At 55.6% G+C, this 14,159-nt stretch overlaps 1 protein-coding gene across 1 annotated transcript; it reads left to right on the top strand.

The window, feature by feature from the left end:
- Nucleotides 1–5,642: 5,642 nt before the first annotated feature.
- Nucleotides 5,643–12,713, top strand: FOXF2 (forkhead box F2). Its single transcript, XM_035316318.1, has 3 exons — nt 5,643–5,656; nt 6,879–8,305; nt 11,803–12,713. Exons 1-3 carry the CDS (start codon nt 5,643–5,645, stop codon nt 11,967–11,969), a joined length of 1,608 nt encoding a protein of 535 aa, XP_035172209.1. The 3' UTR covers nt 11,970–12,713.
- Nucleotides 12,714–14,159: the final 1,446 nt, after the last annotated feature.

Below are 14,159 nucleotides of genomic sequence, written 5' to 3'. Positions count from 1 at the left end.
AAAAGGAAAAGGAAAAGGAAAAGGAAAAGGAAAAGGAAAAGGAAAAGCTCTTTCTCTAAACCATTTTCTTCTGCTATTTGCATTTTTGTTTTTCTGGCTATTGAAAACAAGGAAGTGAAAAGGATAAAACCGTATCTAGTGCTCGAAGAGATTCCGTCCTTTGCATCTGTAACACAGCCGTATCGGCGGGCTGTTTCTGCAGGAGAGGAGGAGCGAAACGCCTTCGTGCCCATGGCAGTCGCTTCTTTGGCTCTTCCCCGGTGCCCCTCAAGAGGCTGCCCCGGGGAGGCTCCGGGGGGCTCCGAGGCTGCCGGCACCAGGGGGCTCCGTGGGTCAGAGTATCCCTTAAGGGGATGTCCGCGCTGCATTTTTGGCCTCCAGACGGTTCCCCTTGGGGGAAGGATAAATCCAGGCGCTTCTCTTCAGCCCCCAGCCCGAGAACAGCGGGGTTATTTAGGGCCACGCAGCCTGGATCTTGGAACAACTCTCAGCCTTCCTCTCCCCTTCCAAAAATAAAAGCTCTCCTCCAAGTATTTAATAAATACGAACTCATAACCTAAGTATGGTGTCAACCTCGTGTTCCAAAGGCATCACACAGGTCTTTGGAAGCAGAAGCTGGGACAAATCCCAGGCGAGAGTTTTTGCTTAGGGATGCTCAATCCCTGCCTGGCCCCTGACTGCCGGGGGATTTATTTCCGTGGCAAGAAGCAGACATGGCTGGCCTTATCAGCAGGGATGACACGAGAGACAAACAAGGGGGCCTTGAAAATCATCGAGGTCGGGGAGGGAGGCGTCCTTCTTCCTTTCCAAGAGAAAAAAAGCAACCCGAGAGGGTTTACAGGGGAGCAGCTCCCGGCCGGTGGCAGCAAGGTGAGCGCCGGGGGCGAAACCGAGAGCCCGGGGGGGGGACGGGGGTCGCTGCGGGGGTGCCAGGGCCGTGCTGTCCCGGCAGGTGGGGCCGTGCCGGAGCCCCCATTTCCAGGAGCCCAGCGCCACCCAGCGGAGAGGCCGGGCCGGCGGCACGGGGGGCTGCCCGCCGCGGGGAGGGGGTCCCGGCGGCCCCGGTCCCCCCCTGCCGCCGGGGGCACTGCGGTTCCCAGAGCCACCCCCACCGAGGGGGCAGCCTGCGAGGGGCTTCGTTAAGAAACCTCTCCCTCTACATATATATATATATATACGGATGGATTTGGATTTGTGTCCTTTTCTTGTTGGTCTTTTTTTTTTTTTGGTGTTTCCCCCCTCTGCTGTAGAGGAAGAGATGGATCTACGATTCCTCAATGTCCTAATGAGTTTGGGAAAACAAGCAATAACGTTGTGTATATACTCTGTCAGTGGAAGTTTAAAAATAATAATAATAATATATATATATAAAAAAAAAAATAATAAAAAAAAAAAGTTAATCATTCGGAGGGTTTTTTGGCCCGGATTCCGTGTTTCCGAAAGGTCAGTGGTATCATTTTGACGTTGATTATGTAGCTGTTCTGGTCCCAAGTATGCTCCCCTCCCCTCCTAGCGTGGTGTGCGAGGATTGTATTTGAAAGGGAGGAAGCAGATACCGAAAGTGATGGCTGATGAATTGTCTAAACCCTTCAGGGACATTTCGTGCGGGGGCTCGGAGGCAGCTCATCAATAAAAGCCTCCCGGATGGAGGAGGGAGAGAGAGAAAGGGCGCTGGGAGTGTGTGCGGTGGGGACCCCGGAGGCACCATCGCCCCCCTTCCCCTTTGATCCGGTGGGGGACCCTAGCAGACCCAAGGCTTTGGAGGCACCGGTGTAAAGAGGTGTGTGCGGGGGGAGAAGGGGACACATAGAGCCCGTAAAAGCACACACCAAAAAAAAAAAAAAAAAAAAAAAAAAAAGAGAAGAAGATGTAGAAGGGGCTTTAGGGTTTCCTGCTCCCGCCACCTCGAAGTGTCCCTAATGAGTGAGGAGGTGGCCGCAGAGTCCGTGCCTGCGTTTGGCAGGCTCGGTCCTTAGGTGCGAGCTCGGATTATTACTTTTTTCCAACCTCTGTTCGTAAATCATGTCATAATCCGGCACTCGGTAACCCGGCCCTACCTTTGAGTGGGTCGTTATGTTTTACGGGCTTTACTTAGAAATTAATGAAAACCTCTCACGAAAGAGGGGGGCTGGGGTGGAGGGAAGGCGAAGAGCGGGAGCGAGCAGGGAAACCTGCTCCTGATTAGGGCCTTCCCCGAAATTTATAGTCGAGCACCCTCCGATGCTGGATCCTTTTTCCCAGCCAGTCCGTGTGTCGTCGTCGTCGTCGTCCCCCCCCCCGCTCTGGCACGGCGGCTCCCCCGGGTTCCTGCGGGATGGGGAGATACGGACGGGATGGGGACGTTTTTGGGGCTGGGGTCCGCGACAGAGCGGGGGGAGGGGGGGATATGAGGGGGGATGGCAGGGGGCACCGCTGGCTCGCTCGCCGCGGCCAAACGGTTTGCTCCAAATGGTATGGAAAGTAATTAAGGTCGGAGCACGCATGAAAATTATTGACAATGTGTAAAGTCAGAAATCTCATTTGATCGGAATGTAAACCCGGGCGGGTGAGAAGCCAGGCAAAAAAAAATAAAAAATAAAATAAAAAAATAAAAATAAAAAAGGTACCGCGCTTTCAGATCTCGGGCCAAACCCTGTTTTGCCCTTACTCGCGGCTGTCAGTGGGGTATGCGGAGCGGGATCCTACAGCTTGCCCTACAGCCTGCAGGAACGCAGATACCTGCGCTGGTCTCCAAACTTTCCGCTTCTTATTTTACCCCGCGCCCGTCACGTTTTATTTACACCCGCAGAGGATGCTCGGAGACAAAAGAGTTTTGTTTTGCCTTTTTTTTTTCTTCTTTTTCCACGTCAAAGATGTTTTATATTTTTGGAAGGGTTGTGTTTCCTTTTAAAGAGGTGACCTATATCCTGACCACTGTAGGGGGTTTATTTTGATGCTCCGGGAAGTTCAGTGGGAGCTGTGCAGAGCTGGGAGGGGATAAAAGCTTTACCGTTCTCATCTGGCATAGGAAAAGCCAAGCCTACCCACACAAACACTTGGTGGAAGTACTCGGGGGTGACACTTGCAAACCAGACGCTGTTCTTGCGGGGCAGCGGAGCGGAGCTCTCTCTTGCAACACCCCTGCTAGCTGCCTCCTCTGTCCCTCGGAGCCGTGCCTGGGGGGGGAGCTAGGATGTCCCCAGCAAGGCTGGGACCTCGGGAAAGTAACGAGGGCGCCTGCAGCCCGAGGGGCGGCTACCCGGGGGGTTTGCAGGGCTCCTGTGCACTGAGGACCACTTCTCCCACCTGCTGAGGCCGCTTTCCCACTGAAAAAACCCTTCCCCAAAGGCGAATAGATGCTACTCTTCGCCTGGCTTCTCGCCCAAACCTTATTTCTCTCCTGGTCTTTCTCTCCTTCCTCAGGCTCTGAGCAAAGCCTCCCCGGACCGGGGAGGAAAGAGAAAGGTGCCCTACTAATTCACGACCACTACCTTCATGGAGGTGTCCCGACCTGTTCTTAGCTCCCCTCATACCCAGGCACTGCTAAAAAAAAATCCTAAGGTATCTTAATGGGAAGCCAGCCCAAATTAGGTGGTGATCCCCCAGGTAACCCCTGCAAAGTGCTGCGAGAGCAGTGCCTGCTCGGGGCACTGAGCACTTGGGCTGATGCTACTGGGGCTAGGCTGATTTTGTGGTTAATTTGCTCTTTTATATTTATATATATGTATGTATGTATATATTTATATTTTCCCTCGCAAGGAGAGGTAGGCCCCCACACTTTGCTCTGAAGGTCCTTGCCTGCCCTGGAGCTGGGAGGTGGTCCCCAACCCGGGGTGCCTCAGCCCTCAAAACGGGATGCCGAGACCCTCTCCCTTTTCCTTCAGCCTCCGGAAAGGAGAGAGACCCCAGCTCTTCAGCGGGAGCTGGGAAAAAGGGTGCCGACGGCAGCCTGCGGGGAGCCATCTATAAAAAGAGTTACGCCTGCTCCTCTTTGCGTACGCAAAGAAGGGGAGGGGGGTGGAGAAAAACAGGGGAAAAAAAAAAAAATCTCTCCAAACAAACACTGGGATCGCACGGCTACTGCCAGAGGTCCCAAGAAGTCAAGAGGTCCCGGGAGCAACACAAAGGACGGGGCAGGACCGCTGCCAGCCCCTTCCCATCCCGGCCTCTCTTGTCCCCGCCGCCCGGCGTCCTCCCGCCGCCTCGGGGCCGGTCCTGTCCCGGGAGGGCTCCCGGTGCCTCCGGGACCGGTTCCGGGTTCCCGGAGCTCGGCTGCGGGCGGTGGGCTCCTCCCGCTCGGTAAAAACGCCCGCATGTCCCCCAATGCGGCAGCGCTTCGCCGTCAGCCGCCGTGGATCGAGAGCTAAACCCAGGCACCCTGAAACTGACAGTCGGGGGAAAATCCTCCGGGGCTTAAGGAAAGGCACTTTTACAATACTGCGGGGATTTGTTTAAGTTTCAGTCTCGGGTTTAATTGGAAAAACGCTTCTCATCTGCAGGACCTCAGAGCAGGGGAAAGAGCCTCAAGCACACAGTTAAAAAATAAAATAAAATTGGGGGGGGGGGGGGGGGGGGCAGAAGAAGAAAAAATAAAATAAAATAAAATAAAAAACAACGAGGACTCCAAGATAACCGTAAACATTTATCTTTCATATTTTTCTCCCATTTTCTTAACCGGTTTAGTCTACGTTATTTCATTTAGCCCACGAAGCAGAGGGGACAGTGTTATGAACATGAAACTGAAACCGCAATAATGAAGAGATTTCCTAGAATAAAAACGATGATTATAGAACAACATCTGAGTAACCAAATCTGCCAAAAAGTTTAATTTCCGTATACTCTGGTAAAACAAACCAGTTGTGCTCCAAAGCTGGGATCAGCTCAGAAATGGATACACCAACCAAAATAAACATCTCCACCAAACAGCAAATGCACTTCTGTTTAATCAGAGGCACTTCAAACCATCTTTTAAAGCCTCAGTACCATGTCTTGGAGACTTCTTAATGCTGTGTTTAAAACAGTCGTCTGCGGAGAAGAGGACGTTTCTAGCAGGTAGGAGGGAGCTGACCCAGCGTGTGAGCCCTGACTCCCTTATCAGGGCTGCGTGGAGATGACCGCAGCCAGCGGCTCTCTTCCCTCGGGTTTTGATACATTGTCCGCCCTGGTTTGCCCCGTGGCAAAACACCGACATCCCCCTAAACCGTGACATCTTCCTGGGAATTAAATGCCCCTTGCCAACCCGCCGCTATAGCACGGAGCAAGGCGAGTTGTCTGAGAGGTGGCCAGGTCAGAGCCATCTTCTGCCCTCTTCCCCCCCGCACCGGCTTGCTTTTAATGCCTTCAGCCTCCCGACGCTGGCCGCAGTGGCCTGGGGATGTCACCCGCGAGTGGCTCGGGGATGCCACCCGCCAGTGGGACAGCCGTGATTTGAAGCCGGCCGGCCGGCCGCGGAAGGCGACAAAGGACGCTCGCCCGCCGACCTACAGCAGGGAAGGATGTTTACGCACAAAAGCACGGATTTTCTTAAAATATTCCCCATCGATCGTTGCAACGATATCGGGAGTCGCACGTCGGCCTCCTCCCCGCCCCTCCGAGAAAAATAAAAGATATGTGTTTTTGTGGGGGGTTTTGTTCTTAATTTACAACGGGAACAATTTAAACCGATGCCCCAGGAAAGGTGAGCACGATCTATTGACAGAGAAGTCTTTTTTTTTTTTTCCTATTAAAAATGTGTAGAAAACCTTGCCGGACTTCGCAGTGTTTTTGTTAGCTGATTCTCAGGTACAATCAAGTCCTTTTCGGACACATTCCCATGTACGTAGCGGTGGTGATCTGGAGGAAGCTGTCGACGCCTGTTCAGTTAATTTAGGTTTTCTTTGTCTAATTACTGGGGAGCTTAGGGAAAAGGAGCCGGGCTCAGGGCAGTAAACTGACACTTGGGCTCTGTGTGTGGTATCCAGGCAGAGTTTGATGGAAAAAGCCTGCTTCCACTCAACTGCAGGTCACTGTCTGGGACCAGCCCCACCCCCTCCCTGCCCGTACCCACCAGCGAGCTCCCAGCACGGAGCTGCACTGGAGACAGACGGACACACGGACACACACACACAGAGAAGGCTGCAGGCACGGCGTCCCTCTCTGCCCAGGTCCTTCCCACCGCCGTGCCTTTGCTGCAGCATCCCTGCCCGCCGCCGTCATCCTCCCGTCTCCAGCTTGATGCTGGAGTCTCCCAAGGCAACCGGGAGCAGCCCTGCGCCTCCGACGGCCCCTCTCCTCCCTGCCCCGTTTCCTCCGGTCAACGGAGGCTCCCAGCAGGGGTGACCCCCCCCCCCCCAACATTTGAGGTTGCACCGCGAGAAAATCTCCGAGGAGAGGAAGGAGGGAGGGAGGGAAGGAGGGCGCATCCTTGGTGCTCCGACAGGACCCCTGGCTGCTCCTCATTTCGTTTTATATGAGGAGGGGTGGGGGTGGCAAGGGGTACAGAGAAGCTGTCCCCATCCTAAAGAAAAAAAAAAAAAAAAAAAAAAAAAGGAAAAAAAAAAACGGAGGTCTGGTAGGCTTGAGGAGAGGAGGCAGCAGCAGCAGCAGCAGCGCCTCCTGCCCAGATGAAGAGTGGCCACAGGCCAGCTGGAAAGGGGGTGGTCTCTCGCTCCGGCTCGCTCCCCCTCTATCTCTGCCGCCCGGCTGATTTCTCAGCCGGATTCAGGGGGGTCTGCAGGGAAAGAAATAAAATCATAATAATAAATATTAAAAAAAAAAAAAAAAAAAGCGAGCGAGATTGAAGAACCCAATAGGTGGCCGAGCCTCTAAGGCAGAAAAAAAGTGTCTGTGAAGGGCTGAGGGTGCGGAAGGGGCCGGGGCGGGCGGGGGGACTCCTGCTCTTCCTCCTCGTGCCGGTTTAGGCGGCGGGACGGTGCCCAGGTCGGGGGCAGAGGAGGAAGCGGAGCGGCGCTGAGCGGAGCCTCGGCGGGCGGCGCGGGGAGGGAGGGCGGGGGCCGGGCCGGGGCCGGGCCGGGGCCGGGCCAGGGCCGTGCCGGGGCCGTGCCGGGGCCGTGCCGGTCCATCCCGCCCCGGCGGAAAGCAGAGGAGCCGTGGCGCAAGGGGCCGGCCGGGAGGGATGCGCAGGGCTCCGCCGCCGCGCTGAGGACGTGCCCGGAGGACAGCGGTTCCCGGAGCCCCCCCGCGCTCCCCAAACCCCCCCTCCTCCTCCTCCTCCGCGGGGCACCCCCCGCCCCGGTACCCACCCCGCCCGGCTCCCCCCCTTCCCTCCCCGCCTCACCCCAGCCGGCCCCATTCCCCTCCCTCCGCCAGATGACCACCGCCAGCGGCCAGCAGCGGCTGGAGCCCCCCGTCCCTCTCCGCTCCTGCAGCCCGGCTCCCGGAGCTCTCCAGATGAGCCGGCCGCCCTCCTCCGCCCTGGAGACCTCCACCTCCTCTTCCTCCACCTCCACCTCCTCCTCATCCTCCTCCTCCTCGGCGGCGGCGGCGACCTCCAAGAGCAAGAAGGCCAGCTCGGGGCTGCGGCGGCCGGAGAAGCCCCCCTACTCCTACATCGCCCTGATCGTCATGGCCATCCAGAGCTCGCCCTCCAAGCGGCTGACCCTCAGCGAGATCTACCAGTTCCTGCAGGCCCGCTTCCCCTTCTTCCGCGGCTCCTACCAGGGCTGGAAGAACTCGGTGCGCCACAACCTCTCGCTCAACGAGTGCTTCATCAAGCTGCCCAAGGGGCTGGGCCGCCCGGGCAAGGGCCACTACTGGACCATCGACCCGGCCAGCGAGTTCATGTTCGAGGAGGGCTCCTTCCGACGGCGGCCCCGCGGCTTCAGGAGGAAGTGCCAGGCGCTCAAGCCCATGTACCGCATGATGAACGGGCTGGGCTTCGGCGCCTCCATCCTCCCGCAGGGCTTCGACTTCCAGGCGCCCCCCGCCTCCCTCGCCTGCCACTCCAACGGCTACAACCTCGACATGATGCCCAACGCCATGGCCAGCGGCTACGAGGGACTCAGCGGCGGCCACCACGTCCCGCACATGTCGCCCAACCCCGGCTCGACCTACATGGCCAGCTGCCCGGTGACTGCCAACGGGGACTACGGCCCCGACAGCAGCAGCAGCCCCGTGCCCTCCTCGCCGGCCATGGCGAGCGCCATCGAGTGCCACTCGCCCTACACGAGCCCTTCGGCTCACTGGACAGCCTCGGGGGCCTCGCCCTACCTCAAGCAGCAGGGCCTCCCCGCCGCCAACGCCGCCTCCTCGGGCATCCACTCCAGCGTGCCCTCCTACTCCCTGGAGCAGGGCTACCTGCACCAGAGCCCCCGCGACGACCTCTCAGGTAGGGGGGGCTGCGGGGAGGCCCCGGACCCGGCCCCCCCGCCGCGGATCTCCGCCGGCAGCGGGGGTTTCGGCGGGACCCCCCCCGGCTGCGGCGGGGCAGGGGGGAAAGAGAGGGCACGGTCTGGCAGGGTGGCAGGGGGGTCGGAGCCGGTCTGTTTCGGGACGGGGAGGGATGGCTGGGGGCGTAGGGCATAGCTCCATCCCGGCTTTAGCTCGTCCGTCCGTCTGTCCGTCCGTGTCCCCCCGTAGGACGCCTCGGTAAACCGCGGTCCGCAGGGACTCGTAAGGGGAGGCATCGGAAAAGGCGTTAAATATTATCCCCAAAGCCCTGCGGGCTGCGGGAAAAAAAGAAAAAAAGAAAAAAAAAAAAAAAAAAAAAAAAAGCGCCGTTAATCTTGAGAAATGCGAAGGAGATTAGAGCAGAGATCCGATGCATTTCTGCAAGAGGAGGGAAAAACGGTTTATTCTGCTCTCTTTCTCACCCCCTCCCTGCCCGGCCGGTGATTACAGACAATGTCTGTTCAGAAAAAAAATCCTAGCACAAAAATGGGTAAAAGATGTTGGGCTCTTACGGGGAAATTTTCCAAATAGCCCTTTTAAACGTGGGTCCCGGAGGTTAAGCAAACAAAGACAGTCTGGGCTGGACCACACCGAAGAGGATTTTAGCCTGACTTAACCCCTATGAGAGCGAGGTCTTGTTCAATTTTATGGGAATTTCAACAAGTAACAAATACAGGCGACCCTCAGCGCTGGGTCCCCTCCTGCCCCCGCCTTGGGCTCCTGTCAATCACTCCCCGGTCCCCCTCCGAGCCCCGCACCCTGCCCCGGCCTCCCCGCGGGGTGTGCGTGCGGGGAGCCCCGCAGCGGGCAGCCGGGGGGTGCAGAGGGGATGGCCGGCACAGCAGCGAGCCGCCTTCCCTCTAAATAACAGCAATAATAATCATCATCATAAAAAAATAAAGGTGACAAAACACTAAACGGCCCTGCAGTGGCTGCAGGGGAGAGGAGCGGGTCGCTGTGCCTTACCCGGCTGGCTGCGCGTCTTCCGCAGGGCTGCTCCGTGCCCATGGGGCTCTGCTGCTGCGCTTTAAATCCGTTTTTCGGAGATGCAGTCGCTGCTTCCACGGGGCTTGGTGGCCGGGAGGGGTTCACCAGGGCATGCCCCGCCGATATGCCTCCCTTCACCGCTAGCCACTTCGGCTTGGCTTTGTTGCTGTCGCTGTTGTTGCTTGGATTGGGTTTTTATCTGTTTGTTTGTTTGCTTTTCTTTCGGATTTTTTTGTTTTGTTTTGTTTTTCTTTGTTTGTTTTACTTCTGGCGGTGGCCCGGCTGCCCCGCGGGGACACGCGTGGGGAGGGAGAGGGGTTGCGTGGCGTCTGCCCCCTCCTCCTGCCACGCACCCGAGGTGCCAAAGGCGATTTCTAGAAGAGAAACGTTCATTGCGGGGCAGCCCAGGAGTAGCTTCTGAAAACAAAAAGCAGAGAGAGAGAGAAAGAAATAGAGAAGAGTAGGGTTCTGGTTCCCCCGAAGCCTCCCACCACGGTTTCCGAGGCTGGGGCGGTTTAAATGCGGCTCCTTTCTGTTGGAGGACGGATGTACAGACAGACCGATGGACGCTTTTTTAATGCCGCCGACGAGCGTCCGCTACCAGCAGCTCAGATTTAGTGCCTCCGCTTTGTGAAACGGCGTTTCTCCGGCTATTTTGCACAGCCTCAGCTCTGAAGTAGGGATCCGGGCCCTGGGCTTTGGGAGCAATTGGGAGCAAGCCATCCCCATTCCTTCATTAGATAAGAAAATAAAATAAAATAATTTTTTTATTATTATTATTATTTGTGCGGATCCACTCCTCGTTCGTGTGTGATCCGCAAAATCTCTGTGGCGCAAACGTTTCAGTAGAATGAAAGGAAATAGGGAAAAACGATCCGAGCTGTTTCATTCGTAATTATTCCCAGCAATAATCTTTCTCCTCCTCTCCCCACAAATGCAGCAGCAAGTGAATTCCGCTGTTCCCTTTCTTTTAATTAAATGCAAAAGCAAATTCGGTGGCAATCGCTGTGGATCGGTCAATAGCCCCCTACTCATGACAGCGATGGGGAGGACTTAAAACCTTGAATTTGCATCAGACCCAAGAATAAGAGAGGAAAAAAATTGGAAACAGGAGGCTCGGTTCTGCTAAAAGGATTTTGAAACTGGGGAGGTGGGGGTGGTACGGATTTTTTTCGCACACTGTTAAATCCTGCTAAATGATTGAATCAGGATTGTAATAAAGTGCCCTGGTTTATGGTGAGCATACCAGCAGGGTTATTAGAAAGCCGAGGAAATCCAGCGAAATAATCACTTTTATAAAGTGAGCTCTGCGGGGTGAAGGAGGGGACAGTGCTGGAGGAGCCGGGCTGTGCGCGCCGCCGCCGGGGCTCGCTTCACAAATCGCGAAAGGTGCCGGTTCCGTGACGCTGGGGAAAACCATCCACGTCTCCCTCTTTTTTTCCCCTATCCTTTCTCTTTCTTTCCGTGCTTCTTTCTTTCCTTTTTCATTTTTCTTTTTTTTTTTTTTTTTTTTTTTTTGACCCTCGGTCAGGTTTGACAGGGTCCCATCAGCCGAGCCTGGCATCCCCACGCCAAAGCAAAGCAAATCCCTCTCTGACTCCGTCCTGCGGGCCTTGCTCAGGCGATCTCCCCCTCCCCACTGGATCCTGTAGGATCCCTGCCAGGCTAAAGATCCCCGCGCGGCGCGGGCTGGAGGGCGATCTCCCACGGGGCCCCTTGCGCTCCGTCCCCCGAAAGGGTTTCCTTAGGCTGTGGGAAATGAAAATCGGAATTTGAAAGGTCATTTACATGTCGGGGCCGCGGATGTACTTCGCTCGCTGCTGTTGACGAGGCGTGGGGTGTCCTTGCCCTGTATCTGAGGCTCACGAGAGCACACGCGCCTACAGGGGCACAGCTCGCACATCCCCCCCCAAAAAAAAACAAACACACCATCAGCACACAAACGAATGACCACAAATGAGTGGTCGCAATTCAACCTACAGCCCCCCAGTCAAAAGCAAACACCTCCCGTCCCATCCGAACCCCCCCCCCCCCCCCCCCCCCCCGCCCATCCCCGCAAGAGTAGGATTTGGGAGAGAGGGAGGGGAAGGCAGCGAGGGTCAGGATCCGCTTGCCATGTCCCCGGCGCACTCAGAAAACCACGCGAGTCGCATCCTCTGTTCACATCCCCAGTCTCACCTGACCCCGGACATGACCGAGGGACACTCAGGGGGGACAGATGCCCGGCTGTGCCCTTGTTGCCGCACGCAGGGATGCCCCGAGCCACGTGTGCGCCCGCGACGCGTTCACGCGTGGCTCTGCGGCTTGTCGCGTGCCCTACGAGCGGGACAGGGGACAGGCTTCCTCGGGAAGGGGAGCTCGCACACTGAGCAGGGGCAGGAGGAAGCCTCTCCTCCGTGCGGGTGAGCTACCTGGTTTCTGAGCAGCTCTTCTCTTCTTCTCTTGCAGTGGGATTGCCTCGCTACCAGCATCACCCCTCCCCGGTGTGCGACAGGAAGGATTTTGTCCTCAATTTTAACGGCATTTCTTCTTTTCACCCTTCGGCTAGCGGCTCTTACTACCACCACCACCACCATCAAAGCGTCTGCCAGGACATCAAGCCCTGCGTGATGTGAAGGCAGAACCCCAACAGAGACAATCAGGTGGCATCGAGCAGAGCCGAGGTATAGACGGACCCACGCAGACGAAATATAATGTGCACTCTGATAGCATTGATAGTACACGAGTCACTTAGCAAAAATTACCTAAGGAAGCAGTTTTCGGGCCCCTCCACTCCTTGAAGGACACAACACGTACAGCCGGTGTAACTCCGAAGCACTCCCCAAAATCGCGCCTCGCTAGGTGAGACTGAGTGTCCCTGAGCACTCCGGTGGTAAAACGCCTTTCCGTCGTCTCCTAAAGAGCCGAGCTTTGGGAAAGTGAACGAGCTGAAATATTTTTGTACGAGAAAGTCTCTTTGAATAGGAAAAAACAGTCTCCCAGCTCAGCACCTGCGAGGACACCCCCCCCCGTTTTCCTTTTTTATTTTTCTCTCCCCGAGCCCCACCGAAGACACTTTTTATGGACTCCAGCACCGACCGATCGATATTATAAAACAGTATTGTTTAGCCCTTTCGTGTATAGACTTTAAGAAAAGTTCATTTTTTTCCAGTATTGCAGCAAGACAACGTTATGTTTTTTTATTTTTACAAAAGTTGTTTTTCTACCACAATATTTTTAAAGAAATATTTTAAATAAATCTCGTGTATACTCACACACTATTGCTTTAAAAGGAGAATATATTTGCACTTATGTATACTTTTTACAGTTTGCCAAAATATTTTGATGTACAAAATTTTTTTTTTCCAATAAAATGTATATAAACGACAACACATTGGGCAGGCACTTCTTTCCCCTCGGCCCCTTTCCGAGAAGTTTCCGCTCCCTTTGCATCCCCCGTTGTTAAAGCTGCAACCCCAGATCCTGAAGGCTCTGGAGGACGAGAGCGAAGGAAGAGAGAGGGGGGGGACCCGTGCCCGAGGGTCGAGGGCTGCCCTGCCTGATCCCAGGCAGTTCTCCTGGGCAGACTCGAAGATAACGAGGGCAGCGGACACACAAGCAGCAGGAACCAGGTTTCCTGCTTCTCCCCCCGAGGGCTTCTTCCCCCTTGAAATGCTCAGGGCCGTTTGCAGGTGCCCCCCTCCCACGGCCACGCAGCCCCCCTGCGCCCTGGAGAGGCTTCGCCAGGGGGCTGCAGGCAAGAGGGGGCGTCATGGGGAGGGGGGGGGGGCGAGAAGGATCCTTGATAAAACCGTGGCTTGATAAGCATCGAGGGGCTGGGTTGGGGGGAGAACCGAGAATAGCGTGGCCAAAAATAATAATAATAATAATAAGGGGGGGGGGAGGGGGGGGAGGAGGGAGAAGAAACCCGGTGGGGATAAAAGCACCCCCTCTGCGCCCCCGACCCGGGCCACCCTCGGCGGTCCAGTGCCCGAAGAGGCTGAAGAGCGAGTGAATTTTGGCAAAATAGGTTGCTGTACAGGTAGACGCCCGCATGCAGTTACACGCACATGCCTATCGATTATATACATGCACTTATACATGCGTAATGACATAAAGGCGCGCACACATATATAATTTTTCATCTTTTCAAATACATATTTCTGCTCAAACATGCCCTTTTCTTCCCTGAGCTTCTCAGGGCCTGTGATAAATTATAAAGTCAGTTTCAGAGTTTGCTCCGACCACAGTGCTGTGTTTACATTCTTTCCGAGGCAAGCCTGCATGGTCGTAATTTATATCCTAAACACTCGAACGTAACTTGTTTATACAGGAATGACAGGACCTCAAAGAGAAAAAAACTGCCTTTGCCTCACCGGCGGCCTCGCGTGGGGTGCCAGTGCCCTCCAGCGGCACGATGCCGGCATCGGCCTCCCGCAAGCCCCGGCCTCTTCCCCAGCCTCCGCGACTGAGGCTCGCAGCCTCGTGGATTATCTGAATTTGGGCACTGTGGTCCCCGCATCCCGCCCCGGCTCCTGAACGTGATTACAGGGCAGAGAAGGGGACTGAGCCCTCCTAAGAAAGGGGAAGGATCTTCTGGGGCGTCCTGAGGGCTGGGGCTTCTGGGCTTTCCTGTAAGGATTCCTCTCCTCTAGCAGACTAAGGTTCCCTTTTTGCCTGTAAAGCTTCCCAAACAAAGGACATTTCAGAAGCAGTACTCTTCTAGACATCAGTATGTTTCTGGGATGCTGTCTGTAAAATGAACCCAGCCTCTTTTTTTTTTTTTTAATTTTTATTTTATTTTATTTTTTTCCCTGAATTGAATG

Source organism: Oxyura jamaicensis, chromosome 2 (assembly GCF_011077185.1).
Source record: "Oxyura jamaicensis isolate SHBP4307 breed ruddy duck chromosome 2, BPBGC_Ojam_1.0, whole genome shotgun sequence".
NCBI lineage: Eukaryota > Metazoa > Chordata > Aves > Anseriformes > Anatidae > Oxyura > Oxyura jamaicensis.
This window is presented reverse-complemented; position numbering and strand designations above follow the sequence as displayed.